General features: G+C 46.6%; 2 protein-coding genes across 4 annotated transcripts in view; one reads left to right on the top strand and one right to left on the bottom strand.

Annotated features, from left to right (window-relative positions):
• Window positions 1-374: 374 nt before the first annotated feature.
• TCP11L1 (t-complex 11 like 1) overlaps window positions 375-20,914 on the bottom strand; it is a 35,534-nt gene continuing 14,994 nt past the window's right edge. For 2 of the 3 annotated variants that reach the window (XM_032413973.1, XM_032413972.1), the window contains 8 exons: window positions 20,745-20,877; window positions 19,338-19,458; window positions 17,842-18,062; window positions 12,352-12,488; window positions 10,081-10,277; window positions 6,890-7,071; window positions 5,063-5,235; window positions 375-1,680 (listed from right to left, as the gene is read on the bottom strand). In XM_032413973.1, coding sequence (XP_032269864.1) covers window positions 1,478-1,680; window positions 5,063-5,235; window positions 6,890-7,071; window positions 10,081-10,277; window positions 12,352-12,488; window positions 17,842-18,062; window positions 19,338-19,458; window positions 20,745-20,877 — 1,367 coding nt within the window. In that variant the 3' untranslated portion in view covers window positions 375-1,477. The remainder of the gene's footprint in view (window positions 1,681-5,062; window positions 5,236-6,889; window positions 7,072-10,080; window positions 10,278-12,351; window positions 12,489-17,841; window positions 18,063-19,337; window positions 19,459-20,744; window positions 20,878-20,914) is intronic. The other variant, XM_032413974.1, reaches the window with a different exon arrangement.
• Window positions 12,776-13,747, top strand: LOC116638226 (nucleoside diphosphate kinase, mitochondrial-like). The gene has a single exon (XM_032413975.1). The coding sequence runs from the start codon at window positions 12,795-12,797 to the stop codon at window positions 13,356-13,358; it is 564 nt and encodes a 187-aa protein (XP_032269866.1). The 5' UTR covers window positions 12,776-12,794; the 3' UTR covers window positions 13,359-13,747.

Here is a 20,914-nt window from a genome sequence, read left to right as displayed (position 1 = left end):
ATTGAACTTTTATTCCCTTCCAATGAAACCAGGGAAGATCTGTCCTTGAGTATAAACTTTAATAATAGGACTTCGGACCACATAATGCAGCATACATTTCTGACTGCAAGTAGAAAACACCATTAGAACACAGTTTGTAGCATGTATTTGGAGAAATCACAGTCCCCCCAACATAAGCGTACCCTCTCCTGAAGCTTGGTACGACTCGATAGTCTACAGAGCGAACGTTCCTCTGGTAGGCTGCCACCGCACCTGCCATCACGCCTGCCTCCCGCCCTACCATATCCCTCACCGCTTTAAGGGATTCCTTGCATTACTTTGCCTTGTGCTGTTCCCGCACTTGGAGTTCACTCCCAACTTCATGGCTCTGCTTCTAATATAATGTCCCTGTCTGAAACACGCACGCACATACGCACGCATGCCTTTTACTTTTTTTTTTTTTTTTTTAACAGAGTAGGTTATCTGTGAGACACCAGCTACCCTTTCTGCCACAGGATATGTCAGGAATTCTGGTCACTAAGTTCCTCAAAAAAATACTGCTCTAAAACCAGGGATTTTCTATGACTTCCTTATCCAAGAAATAAGTGAGCTTACACTATACTGTTTTATCTGAAAACACTTAAATCTATTTCTGAAATTCAAATCCAATCAATACATCTGTGCATTGTATCAGTGAATTTTTCAGTAAAAACCCCAGACATCTGTCTTTTAAATTACACCAACGTATATACTGTTTAAAAAAATATTTCCTCCTTAACTTTCAAAGCTTAAAAGTCAAAGAATTTCCTTTCTCTAGATCCCAGAAGTCATAACTGCTATCATCCAGACTCAGGAATGATTCTGTATAAAAGAATAAGCTTTTTAAAATCAATTAAATCCCCTCTAGAACAAAAGGGCTCTGGCGCTCAGGGCCTCTGGCTAGGCCAGGCAGGGAGAACGCCATCACTGGGGTTGGGGGGAGGCAGTAAGACTAGGGATAGCCCTTCTAACACAAAATAGCTGGAGGGAAGAGTGAGGGTCGGTGCCAGGGAGGGGCATGAGTCTCAACACGGACATGGCTTGGTCACTCTTTCTTGGGTGGCTGGCAGATCCTCTCGGGTGTCTGAAAGGAAAACTACCCAGATGGCGGAAGAGAGGCCCCAGCCCCCTGGGAAAGACAAGGCAGCTCGAATCAGCACAGAGTCAGTGGAGACACACGGCAGTCTACCGTTTAAAAGCGGAGTGCTACCACAAACTTAAGAGAACAAGAAGCTTCTTGATTTGTAAACTTGCACTCATAAATACAAACCTTCAAACTAGAATTCAGTGCCTTTTTCAACAACTCTTTTCAACAGTGATACACAGTGTTCTTCCTTTTGGAATCAGGGCTGTTACATAGAAATGTAATAAATAGCCATTTTCCAAAGCAACACTAGAGTTGAGAATAGGTATTCTGTACCAAGAAGCTAATACTACTGCGGCCTAGAGCGCACACGTGTTAGGATCGGACAAGGATCTTACTGAGGATGGCATCGTAGTAGGGACTGAAGACCATCTTGTTATAGTTGACCAGGCGGACAAATTTAATAGCAACTTCTTCCAGCTCTTTCTGAACTGGACCCAATCCCCCAGGGACCGTGAGCAATGGCTTCTGATGACCCGAGGCAAGGTAGCTTTCTAAGAAGATCAGGATTCGGGAATCTGTGATAGAAAAGAAAGCAGTTGGTTGTTTCTTGTTCAGGGTGACTTTGCAAACTTCTGATTATGCTTCAGTTTTTAGCTTAAACATCCTTTTTCCGGGGAAGTCCTCCCTGCCCACCCCCTAGACCAGGTACCCACAGCACTGTGCACTTCGAACATTCAGCCCATTTTTAGAACACTTCCTCTCCAGCTCTAGATGGTTAGTTTCACGAGGGTAGAAGCACGCTTATCCTGTTCGTCATCCCCCCCGCCCCAGCACTCAGCCCATGGCCTGGCAGGAGACCTGGCCCCAGGAGAAGCTCAAAATACATTTGGAAAGGAAGAATAAATGTGTGAATCAATACAAGGAGACTGAAGTGTTGACAGGTTCTGCTCTGAGGAGAAAGACACACTGAGACCACCATGAACCGTTGCTGAAGAGCACATAAAAAATGGGGCCCGGGGGGGGAGGAAAGGTGGGGGGTAAAGCAGGAATTGTAAGTTCAGAAATGGAAAAAAAAGATTCTAGCATTGTGAGTCTGTGAGCTCTTCCCACCAAGCCCACACGTAAGCAGCGTGAACGTCCTTCTTTAACGCCGCCACGGAGGTGTGGCCACCTGCCACCTTGTACTACTGAGGAATAATTTAGGTTGCGCTGCTTTTTAAGCCATTCCTCTCTAGGACGCTTTTGCATGGTCCTCATCAACCCCTACAGATTTTCTTACAAAAGCAATAGGGGCATTTATATTCACCGAGTTCTTTCAAACTGCACGCCTGTGGGACCCTCTCGGGTGCAAATGACCTACGCCCTTCAGACCCCAATACACAGTGACAAAGCAACTGCTGACCAGATGGGTCCCATTACCCCTGTTGCCAAGTTAGTTTGGTTTTCTAAGGTTCTCAGAATTGGAAGCCCCACGCGGAACTGGAGATCCTCGGATCATTCCTACCCCAGGGCTGGTTTTTAGCTCCAGGTCTATGACCACCTGTTACTCGGCACCCAACATGGCAGGACGCGGAGCAGCTTGTTAGCCGGCAGTCTATTTACGGCACGTTCCTGCATCTCTACCAAAGTCACTAATATTAATCTTGATGGTCCTTCTATCTGCAAGAGGCTCCTCCTGAGTGACCCACAGACGACATCGTGACCGATGCAGGGCTGGGATGAAGTCATTTTGAAAAAACTGTCGATCCCTGTAACTTTTTCCATCAAATATTACTTAAGGATAAAAAGGAAGTCATAGTGTTAGAAGCCGGCTCACGTCACTGGTTCAGCCTCTACTCCAACCGGAAATCTGATAACCACAGGTCACTCAGCTTTCGCTTGAAGCCTGCTAACTATTCGTTATTTCTATGTTGAACACCTATTTAGTTTCATAAAGAAGCTAAAGAATGACTTCAAAATTAATTACACTAAAGAGAAATAGAGGAGTTTTAAAAATTAGATGAAAAAATGTTTTAAAGATTTATTTGAGAGAGCGAGTGAGCGAGCAAGTCCAAGTTGCGGGGGAGACGCAGAGGGAGAGGAGAGACAGAATCTCAAGCAGACTCCCTGCTAAGCGTGGGGCCCACTTCCAGGCTCGATCCCACAACCTTGAGATCATGGCCTGAGCCGAAATCAACAGTCGGACGCTTAACTAACTGAGCCACCCAGGAGCCCCTAGATGAAAAAAATTTTTTAAAGATTTTATTTTTAAGTAATCTCTATACCCAACGTGGGGCTTGAACTTACAACCCCGAGATCAAGAGTCACGTGCTCTGACTGAGCCAGCCAGGTGCCCCAAATTAGATGACCACTGTATTCCTCGATCAACCAGCAACAGCAAACAGAATGTTCCACAGTGCTATGGCTGGGATGATGAAGACTAACAGCTAACACAGTAATCTTTTTAATAATAGCTCCTCTCTAGCAAGTACTTGCAATGGGCTACGGATATTCTGATAAGCACTTTATGGACCTCATGCCCTGTGGTCTTCCCAGCAACTGTATAGGGTTGTCAGTATTATCCCTTTTATTTTTTTTTTAAGATTTTATTTATTTATTTGACAGGGAGAGACACAGCGCGAGAGGGAACACAAGCAGGGGGAGTGGGAGAGGGAGAAGCAGGCCTCCCGCAGAGCAGGGAGCCCGATGCGGGGCTCGATCCCAGGACCCTGGGATCATGACCTGAGCCAAAGGCAGATGCTTAATGACTGAGCCACCCAGGCGCCCCGGTATTATCCCTTTTAGAAATGAGGAACCTGGAGCATCCGGTCACCTGCTCAAGCCACACAGCAGGTGCTTGTGAAGAAAGCCCTGGCTCCCCCTTCATTCTCACCACACATCCCAAACATGCCTGCAACAGATGTGGGCGAGGGCAGGGGCTTCCCACACCAAGCGATTCTCTGCAACACCAGCAGGGTGTCCTACTATTGTACTCCATTCTGACACTACCTGGAGGGAGTTTCACATCCCACAGGCCAGGGGCTCAGTCCCACGAGGCTGCCCCCCTACCCCCACTACTGCAAGTAGTAGGTTCCCAGGACGCCCACAGCTTCCGTCTGATTTGGCCACAAACTGGAGGGTCCCATGACCTCCTCTCCCCTGGATTTTGATTATTGGCTAGAACAGCTCACAGAACTCAGGGAAACACGTATGTTTACTAGCTTATTACATAATAAAGGATTTGGATACAGATGAAAACCAGAACAAAAGACACATAGGGTGAGGTCTGGGAGAGTCCTGAGGGCAGGAGCTTTGGTGGAGTTGGGGTCCATCACCCTCCCATTACATGAATAACCCAGACGCTCCCAGAACCCTGTACTTCTGGGATATTTATGGCGGCTTCATCATAGGCATTTCCAGCCCCTCTCTCCTTTCTTGGAGAATGGGGGCGGGGGGGGGGGGCGGGCGGGCGGGGCTGAAAATTCCAGGCTTCTAATCATGGCCTGGTCTTTCAGAGCCCACCCAGAGTTGCCTCATTAGAACAAAAGACACTCCTATCACCCGGGAAATTCCAAAGGATTTAAGAGCTCTGTGTCAGGATCCAGGTCAAAGACCAATCTTAGAACAAAAGATGCGCTTAGTGCTCTTATCACTTAGGAAATTACAAGAATTTTAGGAGCCCTGTGCTGGGAACGGGGGCAGAGACCAATACTTATATTTTCTATTACCTCACAGTGCTGGAGCAGGGTTCTGAACAAAGCCTGTGATTCCAAAGTCAGAGCCCTCAGAACAATGACAGCTGCCTGGTCACTTGTCCAGACCTTTGGGTCACGCTCATTGGTGGTGATTACTCACTCTCTCTCCTCACTCATCAGCACTCATAACCTATCAAAGCCTTCTAGATTTCTTCAGAGGGGCCGGTCTGCCAGCCCCTCCAAGGGCACATCCCTGTTGCCCATCTTTCCCCCCAAAACGTACCCATGATCCTGCGGATAGGGTCGTCGGGACTGGCCACAGCCTGGATCTGGCCCTTGAGCACGGCCTCCTTTTCCGTGGTGAAGAGGGTGAGCCCACACAAGGCAAGGCAGCTGCTCACCTCCAGGCAGACTTTCTCCCCAATGGTAGTCAGGGCATCCTTCAGATGGAAGGAGCTAGAGTACAGAAGGGAAAGGAGAAGGCAGGGAGGAAAGAGCCCGTAAGCAAAGTGCACATCCACCGAGCTCAAGCCAAGTTAAGAGCCCAAGCCCTGATAAGAGTCACAATCTGAGTCAGTTTGCAGACTGACATGTTCAAAGAGAAAGTCCAGGACTCTCTTCCCTGCCCCCAACCTTCCAGGCTGTGGACACCTGACTCAGGAGACTCTCTCTCTCTCTACTAGAAAGGACAGTGGGAAGGGAAGGGCTGAGACTATACCAGCGCTAACAACCCCAAACCCAACTTCTTGCTAGCATCTGTGTGCTGAAATAAGCCTGAAACCTTGAATGCCACTGAGTAATACGCAAGAATCCAGAATCAGGGAGCTGTGGGACAGCAGTGGGAGAGAAACTTTTCATTGGATACCCTTCTGTCCCTTTCGATTTGTGAAACATGGGAACGTATTAACTACTTTAAAAAAATACCATTGAAATCCCGAAGTTAAAAAAAATGAGCACCTTGATTTTTCAGAGCCCTCAGGCCCTCCTGGAGTATCGGTGGGGAGCCCTCCTGCTGGTGGGTTTCCTGTAAGGCCTTCGTTCTGGGCCTAAACCCTTTGTACAGCAGGAGTCGCGGGAGCAAACGTGCAAGCCCTGGGACTCCCTGCTGGTGCCAACTCTGTGCCAACCCAAGAGCCAGGATGGACACTGCAGCGCAGGGCGGGACCCCCCTGAGGAAGCGCCAGACAGGGCCCCTCACCGGTCGCTTTAAGCAGTAGACAGCCAGGTCTGCCGGGGGGCGGGGGGACCTCGGTGACAGCCCAGGGCTGCCCCCGTGCCAGGGCCTCAGCTCAGCAAACCCCTCCCGGCCTAACCCAGCATGTGCACACACCCCTCACCGCACCGAGCACGGGCACGCTTTGTGCGAACTCGGCAGGAAAATGCCTCCGTCTCGTAAGGATGAGAAAGTCTGGGGACATTCTCCTCCAGGAATCCTCTGAACTGGGCCCTGTCAGAGGCCGTGTTTACTTCTGACCAGTAGAGAATATCCTGTAGGCTGGGAACCACACGGACCCGAGCGGACGTCTCCGCAGGGGTGGCCTCGTGCTGCCCGATGAACTGAGGCATTTACACGCAGCACTGGGGGCCGCAGGGAGCGGGCAAGGGCACAGAACTGCTCACGGCCCAGCGACTCAGGGGGGACGCCGCCCGCTTCTTAGAGGACTTTTCCCAGGGCCGTGCCACCCAAACTGTTAGGGGCTTGTGAGAGCATTTCAGTGGGCAGCAACCAGTATTTTTTTATTTTTTTTTAATGTTATAAGAATTTGTGCTAAGCATGGTTCAGATTAAGTTTCACTTTGTGAAGTTTTTATTTCAGTTACACGTGTGCCTGAAGTGTGTACTAGGTCACAGCGGAAAATGAATTTCTTACTGTGGGTCCTGGGCCTAAACATGTGAAAGCCACTCTCCTAGAGCCTTGCGGACCCTAGAATTGACTCTAACGCCGTTTGTATGAACCCGGATCAGTTCTGCTGGGGTGAAAAAAACAGGGAGCAAGGTTTCCTCTCAGTTCCTAGAGAGCGGCCCCGGGGCGTCCCCACACCGGGAGACCCCCCTGCAGGCTGCTCTCGGCCACCCGCTGCCTCCCAGCTGTCCCACAGGGGCCACTTACGGCAGATGCGCATCTGTCAGCAGAACCTTCACGATCATCTTGAGTTTCTCAGCAAAGTCGGCCTGGCTGGCAATTCCTGGGGCTGCCATGCTGAACGTGACCAGCAACACGGCTCCCAGAATGGTGAGCTGCTCCAGCTGGAGCTGGAGCTCTTGGAAGCGAGCCTGGTCCATCAAAACGGTCTGTAATGGAGACGACAGAAATCATCCCTGAGCGGGAGATGCAGGCCGGCCAGCAGGGGGCGGTGGGGTACAGCCCCACACGGGCCTCCACAGGTGCCCTCGGAATTTTCTAGTCATTTCAGAGCTGAGGGAGTCATGCGTGAATCATCCTTCCCCCTCAGAGCCCCTTGCTCCTTAGGAAGACTGCCAGAGAGCACTCTAAGAACAGGAGGCAGATGGCTATGGAAACGCAGTATAACCTCACACCAATTTCTCCAACCCTGGAGCCCTGTGCAAAACGGATTCCTGCTTCACGGGGCTGGCCATGGATCTAAAGTGGGCTGGCAGAGCCAACACTCAGTAACTGGGAGTTCTATCATGAGACAGGAAAAGAGTAACGAGATACGGAGCTAGAGTGACCAACTCATCCCAGTTTGTCCAGGGCTGTCCTGGCTTTAAAACTGGAACTCCCAAGTCCTGCGAACAGCAGCACCCCCCGCCCCCAGTCCAGAGCAAACCGGGCAGCCTGGGTCTCCAGCCAGAGTCCCCAGAGGGAAGGAGAGGAGAAGCTGCTTGAAGGGAGAGCCTACGTGATTCACCTTGGTGTCCCCCTCACTAGCACAAAGGAGGCCCTCAAGAATCGATGAGTGAATAAAGAAAATGAAAAAGAAACAGTAAGTAGAAAAAAGGAGGAATAACAGAAAACAATCCAAAGCCACCCTGAAAGCAGTGAGTGGATTTCCCTGACTGCATCCCCCATGCATCCTACCAGGCCAAAGTGCCCTGCGTGGGATGAGGGAAAGAACACTGGAAGGGCTGATGAATACACCTTCCGATGGGAGTTTTTACAGGTGAACCAAATAAATGTTAAGGACTAGTCTTGCTATAAGAGACTGACACACCAAATCAAGACATTAACTCAGGGTCTTAGCCTAGCATTCTTCTCAAGCAGTGAAAACTATCTTTGAAGATTCAGGATCCTCTGTTGTTAAACAGAAATGCTTCCACAGACCCAGCCTCTTCCTTGACTTCACTCGGTGACACAGCAGCATCCCAGCTTTGTGCAGGACTTGGGTTTAGGATACAAAAGATTTCCAACAATCAATCCTCAGGGTAGACATCGGTGTCCAATGAAAAACACCATCTTCCCCACAGCGGTATTTTTAAAAGAAATGTCAGACTGCGAACTGCCCTCCGGGAGAGAACGTGCCACTATTCAGAACAGAGCCTCCCCTACCTGCTCACCCTCTTTATTTAGAGCCTCCTTTGGTGCGAAACAGGGAACTCAGAGGCAAGAGTGAACGAAGCCTTAGGCTTACAGCATCTTGAAAGGAAAAACAGGAACTTAGAGGAGAAAGATTTAGAGAAGTAGCAGGTTCTGAGGCTAGAGATAAAAAGCCTGAGTGCCCTCAAAAATGAGGCAGTCTACACACCAAACCAGCAGGTTACAGACAAAATGGGGGAAATCCTTGTCGGTCTTCTTAAAGGACCACTGCAGTTAGAAGTACTTATTGTGAAAAACTTTTATTTATTTTTTTATGCTCCACATGGAATGGGAAGCAGTATTTTTTAGATAAAACTGAAAAGCAACATCACTGTTATGGTTGTAATCAGGTTGTGTAAAAACAGGAGAGTGGCTCAGCAGTACACACCGGGAGGCGCACACGCTGCTGAGGGACGGGAAAGGGAGGTGGATGCTCAGGAAAACAGCCTGGCAGTTCCTCCAAGGGAAACTCCGAGTCACCGCGTGACCCAGCAATTCTCAGCTTAGGTATTCACCCAAGAGAACTGCAAACACGTGCCCCCACCAAAACCTGTACACAAACGTTCGGAGCGGCACAATTCACAATAGCCAAAAAGTGGAAGCAACCCAAATGTCTATCAACTGATGAACGACTCAACAAAATGTGGGACAACCACTGGAATATCGTTCGGCCTTAAAAAGAAAACACTGACACACCATGACACGGATGAACCTTGAAGACAATCCACTGAGTGAAATAAACCAGACACAAAAGGACAAATACTGTTAAGATTCTATTCAGATGACGCACCTAGAGTCATCAGATCCAGAGACAACAAAGGAGAATGGTGGTTGCCAGGGGCAAGGGGGAGGGAGGCATGAGTTGTGTTTAAAGGTATTTAAAGAGTTTGAATTTGTGAAGATGGAAAAGTTCTGGAGAAGGATGGTGGTGATGGTGGCCCAACCATGAGAAAGTCCTTAACGCCCTGAACTGCACACATAAAGATAGTGAATTTTGGGGCACCTGGCTGGCTCAGTCGGTGGACTATGCAACTCCTGATCCGGGGGTTGGGAGTTTGAGCCCCACGCTGGGTGTAGCACTTACTTAAAAAAAATTTTTTTAAAGATTTTTTTTTTTGGTATTTAATTTTGTACTATGCATATTCTAGAGTAAAAAAAACACAACTTAAAAAAAAATGAAGTACTGGGGTGTCTGGGTGGCTCAGTCGGTTAAGCATCTGCCTTCAGCTCAGGTCATGATCTCAGGGTCCTGGGATTGAGCCCAAGTCGGGCTCCCTGCTCAGCGGGGAGTCTGCTTCTCCCTCTCCCTGCCACTCCCCCTGCTTGTGCTGTCAAATGAATAAAATCTTAAAAAAAATAAAATAAAATGAAGTACTGGTACATCCTACAACCTGGAGGAACGTTATGCTTAGTCAAAGAAGCCAGACACAAAAGGCCAATATTGCAGGATCCCATTTATACGAAATGTCCAGAATAGGCAAATCCATAGAGACAGGAAGTAGATTAGTGGCTGCCCAGGGGTATGGGAGGGGGGAAAGGGTAGTGACTGCTAATGGGCACAGGGTCTTTTTTGGGTGATGAAAATGTTTTGACATTAAATCGTGGTAATGGTCCTCTAACTGTAAATAAACTAAAAACCACTGAATTGTTCAATTTAAAAGGGGAAATTTTCTGGTAAGAGAACTGTATCATCACAAAACTATTATTTTTTAAAAGTTCTGCAGCACAAAAAGAAATGAGCAGTTAGACTGCTCTGGAGCACCTACTTCTGGGAAAGGTCTCTGGAGGTGGTCCCATTTCAGAAGCTTCAGGTATGCATAATTCTGGACAGCCACAGGATTTGGCATGGGACCGTCCCCAGAGCCAGCGGCCCCTCCCCCAGCTGGCAGAGCATTTTTATACTTCTGATTCATAAGGTCATCTGCGGCTTCTTCCAGCCACTGGGTGACAAAGTCCAGGGAATCTGTGAAAAACAAGGCTGCGAACATTACTATGACACTCAGGAGGGACGCTTCTCGGAATGACTTTAGGGAAGATCATCCTGAAGGTGAGGTATATATAGAGTACAGACTTTGGAATCAAATAAAACTCGGTTTAAATCACAGTATTGCAAATTACTAGCTAAGAATGATCAGATTCCTAATATATTATATTATTCCTAATATATTATATTATTCCATATTAATATATTATATTCCTAATATATATATATATTTATATATAATATAAAGAGATGGATAATACCACCTCGTAGGCAGTTCCGAGGACTAGACAAGATCGTGCATACAAAGCTCATGGCCGGCCTCGCCACCTACAGATGTTCAACAAACCACGGGCTTCGCTCCCATCCCGACCATGGCAGGAGACAAGGCTGGGGGCTCTGATCACTCCAGCTCAGTGAGATGCAAAAATTCTTGCCCAGAGACAGGAGGAGACACGGGCGAGAGTTTCCCAGTGTAAAGTATCCTCCACACTGAAAATGAGGCCTTTTCCTTGTCTAGATCTGAGTCTCCCATCAAGCTCGGTTGCTTTCAGCCTCATGGGAGGGGACCTCTGCCACCCCGAGGGCGCTGCTTCTGCCGCGTCTGGAACAGGAAGTCCCTCTGACGGCTCCTGGAACGTGCTGTGGCTCTGCCCGGGAAGGTCACCTTCAAGCCAAGTGGGCGGCCAAGGACCCGGCTGCAGGATGCCCCTGTGCCAACGCCGCAGCCTGCGGCAGGCGGCACACTCCGTAGCCCGGCAGCTTGTACACGTGAGGAGGGAGGGGGAGCCTGGCCGCTCAGCGCCGCAGCAGCGGCTCCTTCACCGGGCCCTTGGCTGCCGGCACCCGACTCTCACACTAAGGCTCTTCGGCCTGGAAGATGGCCAGCCTGGAGGCCTCCCGAGAGGCAGTACAACCCTGGCTGAGAAAGTGAACTGGGTGGCCAATCATTCTGGTCAAAAATTTCTCAAAATCGATGTCCACATTTGTAAAAAGGGGTTAAAAAAAAATAGTGCGCCCCTCGTAGGCTTATGGTGCGAGGGTTATAGTGATCATGCACCCGCCCTGGGCACACGCCGTGTGTGTGTGCTGGGAACAGCATCCAGTCTTCTCTTGGTACTGTTTCTTCTGCTCTGCTCTTTCCTGACCCCTCCTTCTCTGTCTGCGGCGGGATGGACACCTGCTCCGGGCGCTGCATGAACTGTTCTGGTCAGGCGACACAATCTAGCCAGAGACTGCCATTTTCTTCTTTAACCACCCAAGTTAGGGGCTAAATGGAACTCATAATAAATGAGGATTTCGCAGCCATCCAGGGGCGCCTGGGTGGCTGAGTCAGTTGGTTGATCATCTGCCTTCGGCTCAGGTCATGATCTCAGGGTCCTGGGATTGAGCCCCACATCGGGCTCCCTGCTCCGCGGAGAGCCTGCTTCTCCCTCTCCCTCTGCCCCACCCCCGCTCGTGCTCTCTCTTGCTCTCAAATAAAATCTTAAATAAATAAAAAAATTGGATCCGAAGGCTGTAATTTACCAGGAACATCAGCTGTCGATGCAGAACCCCCACCCCGAAAAAAAGCACCCTAGAAATGCAACACAGTTTTGGATTCTATAGTCCTCTGTTCTCCTGCTATCATTGGAGAGGCTTATGGAAATGAGACTTTTTCTGGGTATAAAACCAGGAAGATTTTCTGCATATAGAACGGAGGCAAAGTAAAATTTCTTCATGTACCTCCAAGAGAGGGGAAAGTGAATAGTCACAAGAAGTCGGTCGTGTTTTAAAAATCAAGGCCAAGCATACAATTTACCCCAAACTGGTGTTCTCATTAAAAACCTATTAATTTAGGACTTCTTTGTTCTTTTAAATTTCTTTTCTTATATTCTACTTCTGTTTCTCTTGCTTGTCAATTGTCAAGTTCAAAGTCTTGTGCTTTTCGGTCTTGAAATCAGAACACTCCCATACAAAATTTTAGTTTTATTTTGCAAACAGTATCATTGTGCAACCAGCTACAGCCCTGAAATGGAAGAACAGAGTGCAGGACACCACAAAGCATTAGACGTACTTGGCTGCTTCTCCAAAAGCTGTTGAAACTTCTTCCTTTCGTAGTCCACGGACTGCTGCATGAGATGCGGCCTAATGCTAGTGACGGCAAAGTTCGCCATGTCTACTTTCATGAGGTCCAACACGGAAAAAATTGCCCTGAGAGAAAAGGGAGAAAAGCATTTAGAACTGGGCATGTGTCAAGGAAGCACGGTCTTAGAGGAAAGAGGGGAGCAGATATGAGAGAGGCTTTTCATCTCAAAAAGGGCAGCAAGTTGGAAAATCAAGAGCGTGTAGATTAAGAAAAACAAACTTAGAGGGGCGCCTGGCTGGCTCAGCTGGTAGAGCATGGGACTCTTGACCCTGGGGTTGTGAGTTTGAGTCCCATATTGGGCATAAAGATTACTTAATAAAAAACAAGTAACAACTTTTTGCTCTCAGCCAGCGGCCCGCGGGCCGAGGGTCATGGGCGGCCTCTTGGGGCGCGCAGCGCTGCCGGGGCTGCTGAGCGGCCCGCGGGCCCCGGGCCCGAGCCTGCTCGCACGCCCGAGCTCGGGAGGGTCCTCCTGGACCCGGGAGCGGACCCTGGTTGCAGTGAAGCCAGATGGGGTGCAGCGGCGGCTTGTTGGGGATGTGATCCAGCGCTTTGAGAGGAGGGGCTTCAAGCTGGTGGGGATGAAGATGCTGCAGGCGCCAGAGAGAGTCCTTGCTGAGCACTACCATGACCTGCAGAGGAAGCCCTTCTACCCAGCCCTCATCAGCTACATGACCTCCGGCCCCGTGGTGGCCATGGTCTGGGAAGGCCCCAACGTGGTCTGCTCCTCAAGGGCCATGGTAGGACACACCAACTCAGCTGAGGCTGCCCCTGGCACCATCAGGGGGGACTTCAGCATCCACATCAGCAGGAACATCATCCATGCCAGCGACTCCGTGGAGGGGGCCCAGAGGGAGATCCAGCTATGGTTTCAGAGCAGTGAGCTGGTGGACTGGGCAGACGAAGGCCACCAGAGAAGCATCTACCCACCCTGAGCACTCAGGCTGCCCTCAGCCACCCCAGCAGCCACCCAGGATCAACTACCTCTGTCGTCCAGAACTTGAGCCCACACCCATGGTCTGCCCTTCTGTCCCAGACCACCTCCCTGTCTACCTTCTGCCCCACCCCAGCCCAGAGGGGTTGAGCAACCAACTTTATGTGCCTTTTAGTATCCTAAGCCAGTAAGAAATCGGACCAAATCCTTTCTGTACCAAAGTGCCAGATAACCTTTGGGGCGTCTCCAAAAGTGTGTAGTGTAACCTCCCTTCCCCCAAAGGGGGGTGGGACATTAAAATTTGCTGTGTTGTGCAGGGGGGTGGATCGTTTATTACAGTTTCTGCCATCTCTGAGGTAGGACTTTATGCAAAGTTGTAAGAGTTTGAGAGTAGAAATAAAGCTTACTCTCACACACCAAAAAAAAAAAAAAAAAAACAAAAAAAAAATAAACATAAAAAAAAAACAAGAAAAATTTAGAAAACACAAAAATTTAAATAACAGATTAAAAAGACTGCAAATTATTAAGCTGCCTTCTGTCCCCGCTCCTCCACACCCTACCTCCAAGCAAACACAGCTCTCCCACTGCCTGTCTAGGCTGGAACTCGTTCCTTGGCACGGGGTCAGCCCTCCTGGCAGCCACAGAGAAGGACAACCAGGACCCGAGGTCAAGGGCAGAGAGCGGACCACCCGGTCCCCACTCTCCCACAGGCTAATTCACTTTCCTAGGGAAGAAAGAATAAGAACTCTCTCCCCTCTCCCCTCCTCTTCCCCCAGGCTCTTAGTTTCAGGGCCGGTTTTCTGTTCTAGTTTTGTGGCAGAACCGCAAGCTCACACTCCGAATGTGCCCGACGGGCACACCTGACCCGACGCTCAGGATGCCTTCAATCCTGCCTGTCACGTACCATCACCTCGTCTCCAGAGGCTGGGAGCTGCTAAGTGACCTACTTGCAGGAGGTGGCTGAGAACCCAAGGTACAGGCGTGGGTGTGGCCCCACAGGGAAGGAAGAACAGGGTCAAATGTCCTCTGAGTCCCCTGACGCCCTCTGGGACAGACTGAACGCTGTATGATACAATGACCTTACATGTGGGTAAGTTTATTATGGAAAAGACACACAGTCTGAGAACAATTCATGGCCTCTCCGCTGACATCCTGTCCACCTCCCAAGTACCTGGGACAGCCCACTTCTCCAGGGGACATTCTGCCTCTCCTCTGAGCGCTCCTTAGCAATTCCCCACATCCACCTACTGCAGACCAGTGACTGCTGGAAACTGCCCGCCGACAGCCACTGACTAGAGTAGCCCACGAATACGTTCGTGCTCACAGAGTGTTTTTAAAGACCTCCATTTCCAGGCTCTCCTGAGAAATCAGAGGGTCTGACAATGTGGGCCATATTCCTTCATCTCCCCTTCAACAGTGTCTGTACTCCCACTTCGCCGGGTTCCCCAGGCCCGTCTCCTCCCAGTAGGAATTGAGTTTAGGTTGAGTTTGCTGCAAGCTCTCTCCCCAGGGGACTCACTTCCTAGGAACTCCTCACTTGGCCTTATTAGGAGCTCTTACTATTTCTAACATCTAGCACCATGCCCAGCACATAAGAGATGCTCAGTAAGAGCTTGTTGCATGAATGAACAAATCCATTTTTAAGAGGTTTGTTTTTGTTTAAGATTTTTTTTTTTTTTTTAAGATTTTATTTATTTGACAGAGAGAGACACAGCTAGAGAGGAAACACAAGCAGGGGGAGTGGGAGAGGGAGAAGCAGGCTTCCTGCAGAGCAGGGAGCCCGATGCGGGGCTCGATCCCAAGACCCCGGGATCATGACCTGAGCCGAAGGCAGATGCTTAATGACTGAGCCACCCAGGCGCCCCTTTTTAAGATTTTTAAGTAATCTCCACACCCAGCATGGGGTTTGAACTCATGACTCTAAGCTTAAGAGTAACCCGCTCTATGGACTGAACCAGCCAGGTGCCCCTTTTTGGGAGGTCTTTTCAATGCTTTCTAAACACGGAGGTTAACTTCACAATGCAGAACATTTTTATATATACCCAATACTTATATAATGATATCAAGAAAGCTGAAAATAAGAGGCACCTGGGTGGCTCAGTCGGTTAAGCATCTGCCTTTGGCTCAGGTCATGATCCCAGTGTCCTGGGATCGAGCCCCGAGTAGGGTTCCCTGCTCAGCGGGGAGCCTGCTTCTCCCTCTACCTCGGTCCCTCCTCCTGCAACTTGTGCCAGCTCTTTCTTGCTCTCAAATAAATAAAATCTTAAAAAAAAAAAAAAAAGCTGAAAATGAAAGGAACTTTTGGGAAAGCAACTTGGTAACATGCAGTGAGAGTCTTAAAACTGTTCCTATCCTCTGACATAGTAATCCTATTTAAGAACTTATATTTAGGGGCGCCTGGGTGGCTCAGTCGTTAAGCGTCTGCCTTCGGCTCAGGTCACGATCCCAGCATGCTAGGATCGAGCCCCGCATCAGGCTCCCTGCTTGGCGGGAAGCCTGCTTCTCCCTCTCCCACTCCCCCTGCTTGTGTTCCTGCTCTTGCTATCTCTCTGTGAAATAAATAAAATCTTAAAAAAAACAACAACTTATATTTAGGAAATAACCTAAAATATAGAAAAAAGTTTTATGCACAAGGATGTTCATGGCAGGATTAAATAGCAAATAATTATACCTACTCTAATTGTCCATCTTAACAGAGTAATAGTTAACTATATCTATGCAAATGAATATCTTGCAGCCATTGCAAATGCTTATGGGGAGTTTTAAAAATAATCTAAGTTGGTCATAAAAGGGATCCTATGGGGTTAGAACTGCCCAGGACCTTGAATGTAGTGGTGAATACACAAACTTACATAGGGGATACAATTATATAAAAATTAACATACATACACACAAAACACATTCAAGTAAAACTGGAAATCTAAGTGAGGTCACTGGATTGTATCAATGTCAACATTCTAGCTGTGATACACTACAGGTTTGCAAAATGTTAGCTTTGGGGGAAACTGGATAAAGTGTACTGTTATTTCTTACAACTCCACATGAATATACAATTATATCAATGACACTTTCAATTAAAAGAAAAAGTGAAATGATTAAGGGTATAATGTTTCTAGAAAAAGTCAGGCCTGCAATGTCCACCAAGAGGACTTCTTCGAGTCAACTGAACACCTGGGCTCATGAGACGACCGTAAGCCCCGGGTCTGGCATCATCTAGTCACGCAGCCGGCCAACAAGGCAGCACCAACCACTCCTCTTCAGCAAGTTCCAGTAACAGCCAAGAGCAGACAGATCGATGGGAACCACCTGGCTTACAAGCCTCATGTGCTAATATATTTTGTAATAATTCTATGGCATGGCTTCTAGTGTCTCCACTAGGGGCATGACCTGTTATAAAAGGTCATCCAACGTGTGGTGTCCCATCCAGTATTTATAGTTCATTATCATTTCTTTTAGTCCAGATGCAATTTACCAATCCGAGGTCACTTTCCCCATAAGCAATGTTGCATGGTAGCATTTTGAGGCCTAACACCTTTATCTGTTTACAGGAAAAATAGAGCTAAGCAGTTAACCAAAAGTCAAATTATCAGGCAGCATCGTGTCAATCCTTTGTCAATAATATTATCATAAAAATTATATAAATTTAGGGAACCTGGCTGGCTCAGTCGGTACAGCATGCAACTCTTGATCTCAGGGTCATGAGTACAAGCCCCACGCTAGGTGTGGAGCCTACTTTAAAAAAAAAAACTATATAAATTTGATTATGATTAGGTTTAAAAATAAACACCCAAAAGACCAAAGGAAGTTAATATTAATATTAATATGACACCTACTGAAACATTTAAGGCTAAATGTCATAATGTCTGGAAGCTCCTGGGTGGCTCAGTCAATTAGACATCTGACTCTTGATTTTGGCTCAGGTCATGATCTCAGGGTCGTGAGACTGAGTCCTGCGTTGGGCTCTGAGCTCTCTCCCGCTCCACCACACTCCCTTTCTCTCTTTCAAATAAATAAATCTTTAAAACAAACAAACAAAAAACCTGGGAGAGCTGTATAAAGGATATATGAGTGTTCACCGCACGGGTTTTTTGTTTTTTTGGGTTTTCTTTTTTACAACTTTTTTGTAAGTTTGGAATTTTTCAAAATAAAATGTTGAGGGAGAAAAAATATCAACATGATTAACAGTGATTTTGCCTTTAGATGGTAAAATTATGGGTGATTGTTTTTCCTTCTTTCTATTTTTCTGTATTTTACAAAATGTTTGCTTTTTAATTTTTTTTTTTTAATTTATGAGTATCTACACTTGAAGTCCAAATCTGAAAATAGGCTCTGATTGAGCCCGGTGTCCACGCTCAGCAGGGAGTCTATTTGAGACTCTCTCCCTCTCCCCCTCCCCCCACTCTAAGATGAATAAATCTAAAAAGAACAAGAGAAAAGGCTCTGTATTTTAAGCACACTGAAGGTGATTAACATGATTCCCATACCTGAAAAGGGGCACTATTTCCTTAATGTCCTTTAGTTTCCTGACTTCCTCATCTCGAGCAGGTGCACACAGGGTCCCCATCATGCCAATAATGAATTCTGCCAGCTTGGAAATGTCTAAGGCTCCATTCTCTGCTTCTTGCTTTATCAGATCCAGATCCAAGACTTCTGTTATCTGGTTTCTCAGTCTAGTGTGACCAGGCAGCAAGAAAGATAAGAGAGTCTACAAGAGAGCACAGCCAAGTTTAATCAAAGTTTCTTAGTCAGACATCATTTTTTATTATATGCAAAGGAATTTACAATTACCCAAATAAGGGCTTATCCACTGTTACTGTAATACAGTTGCTACTGTGATACATATTTTAATCTCTTAACAGTCTATAGAAAACATGCTTACAAATCATTTATTTATTTTTATTTTTTAGTTTTTTAAGATTTTATTTATTTATTTGACAGAGAGAGAGACAGCAAGAGCAGGAACACAAGCAGGGGGAGTGGGAGAGGGAGAAGCAGGCTTCCCGCCGAACAGGGAGCCCGACGCGGGGCTCGATCCCAGGACCCTGGGATCATGATCTGAGCCGAAGGCAGACGCTTAATGACTGAGCCACCCAGGCGCCCCTCATTTATTTATTTTTAAAGTAGGCTCTATGCCCCACATGGGGCTCGAACTCAGAACCCTGAGATCAAGAGTCGCACACTCTACTGACTGAGCCAGCCAGCTGCCCGTTTGCAAATCATTTAGAGTAGCTATTTAAGCTTCCATTTAAAGTTTATGTAGCAGTCAACCAGATAAAAGATAAACTGTTAAAAGTGAGAAAAAACATAATTAATGTGAGCCTCTGAGCCAACCATAGATGCCAATTTTCACGGATGCATTTCTTCTTTGATACGACCGCTAAAGGCACTTGCAGAAAGAGTCTTAACTTCTACTTGCCTTCTCTATCCTACAGACTGAATCACTTTTTGTCCATTATAAATTGAACACATCCACACCTATTAACATTTTTATAAATCACCTATATTGTAAAATAACTTTTGTTTTCTCTAAATAATTCTGTTTCTAAAAATATAAACCTTTAGGAGCACCTGGGTGGCTCAGTCAGTTAAGTGTCCAACTCCTGGTTTCAGCTCAGGTCACGAATTCAGGGTCATTTGGGTCGTGAGATCGAGCCCCATGTTGGGCTCCACACTCAGTGCAGAGTCTGCCTGGATTCTTTCTTCCCTCCCTCCGACCCTGCCCCTGCATGTGTGCTCGCTCTCTAAATAATAAATAAATCTTTAAATATATACCTTCATTTACAAACATAAAACCTTCAGGTTATCATAGCTTGTTTCAAATTTTTAAAAGGGCATTGAGCCAAAAATAGTCTTAATCCACATTTCAGCAAGTACTTTAGCTTATCCTTCGATTTCTTTACAGTCTTCTGGTGCGGTAACACAGAGAGGTTGAATACTCCTAACACGCCAGAAAAGCACCACAATTTGCTCTCTGCCTCACCTCTTTGATTTCTCCAACAAGTTTGATGGCATGGTCATATGTCGGGGGCTCTTCACTTAGCTGGATGCTCAAGCAATCCCAAAAAGCTTTATGTACAATCTCCTTTACTCTCTTCTCCAAGCTGGAAACAAATGAAAAAAGAAAAATAAATAAATAAAATATCTGAGCCTCAAATCACTCTCAAAAGCACAAATTCTATAGGTTTAGGGTGAGAAATTTTAAAAATAATTTGGATGAAGGAAAGACTTCCCAGATATACCTTATTTTAAGTTTAGTGATTTATTTCAATAAATACCTCATTGGACAGAATAATTTTCAACTCATTGGACAGATGACATTGGGCCAATTAATAGCATATAACAGTGCCATATGATTAAAAGCATACTGAAAAGTTCAGAGCTGTTTTCTTAATTTTCTTAAGATATTAAGTTTCTTAAGATATTTATGATTAAGTAGTTTAAGATAACAACTCAGCATGTATATAGGCTGAAGGACTTTTTTCCAGAAAATATCCTATTCCTATGTGATCTATGAGACACTTGCTTAATTAGGCACCAAACTGTAAAACTAACATATAACATCTCACTAAAACCAGTCTTTAGGGGTGCCTGGCTGGCTTGGTCAGTAGAGCATGATATCAGGGTTAAGAGTTTGAGCCCCACGTTGGGTGTAGAAATTACTTACAAATAAAAATCTTAAAAAAAAAAAAAGTATATTGTGAGAGCAAAACAAGTAGTTCTTCATTATTAATGTGAAAAAGTACTGTCTTTGCAGAACATAGAAGAAATGTCCGTAAAGTCATAGAAGGCTCATGTGGGCGACTCTATAGCTTGGCAACCCAGCAGCCATTCCTCCTCCCTGGCTAACAGACTCCCAGTGTTTATCACGGCACTTTTACAATTATAACGGGCAATGATTTTTCTTTCTTATAACAATACATTTTAAAAGGTACACTTTACAATCAAGAGTTTTAGATTTCATAGGATATGTGCCAGGTGCTATGGACATAGAAAATAACACATAATCTTTGTTTTTGTAGAGTTTACACTCTGGTGAAGAACATAGTAAACCAACAACTATAGTACGATGTGATAGTTACAAGAAATGAATGAAACAATACAACGAAAACACAAGATAGGACAGCTAAGTCCTATGCAATAAGGAGAAGCTGACATGAAAGATGTCCACAGGAGACTTCCTAGACCTTTTATTTATGATCAGTGGTCCTGAGATCCATTTCCAAACAATAGTGATTCCAAGTATAGACGTACTGTGGGGTTTTTTTGAGCACCAACATACAAAAGGAAAAAATACATTTGAATATACTGACATCAAGCGGAGAAGACCTTTCCAGAACTGGTAAATGGCAGAGTTCCACTAAACAAGGTAACTCAGTAACCGCCTTACCTGTCTTCTGGTAATTCAACCGGTTTAATCCGAAAGTCTCCATTTACTACAATTTCATGGGCTAGAGCCATGTTAGTGACTCCTTTCGCTGTCTCTAGAAGTTCTTCTACTGTCACAAATCGAGGAGGACTAGCTGTAACAAAACCCAGGGTAAGAGATTTGCTTCTCTA

This window comes from Phoca vitulina, unplaced genomic scaffold, assembly GCF_004348235.1.
Source record: "Phoca vitulina isolate PV1807 unplaced genomic scaffold, GSC_HSeal_1.0 scaffold16, whole genome shotgun sequence".
Classification (NCBI taxonomy): Eukaryota; Metazoa; Chordata; class Mammalia; order Carnivora; family Phocidae; genus Phoca; species Phoca vitulina.
This window is presented reverse-complemented; position numbering and strand designations above follow the sequence as displayed.

Coding starts and splice junctions, on each gene's coding strand:
- LOC116638226 (XM_032413975.1), top strand. CDS start 12,795: ATGGGCGGCCTCTTGGGGCGCGCAGCGCTGCCGGGGCTGCTGAGCGGC.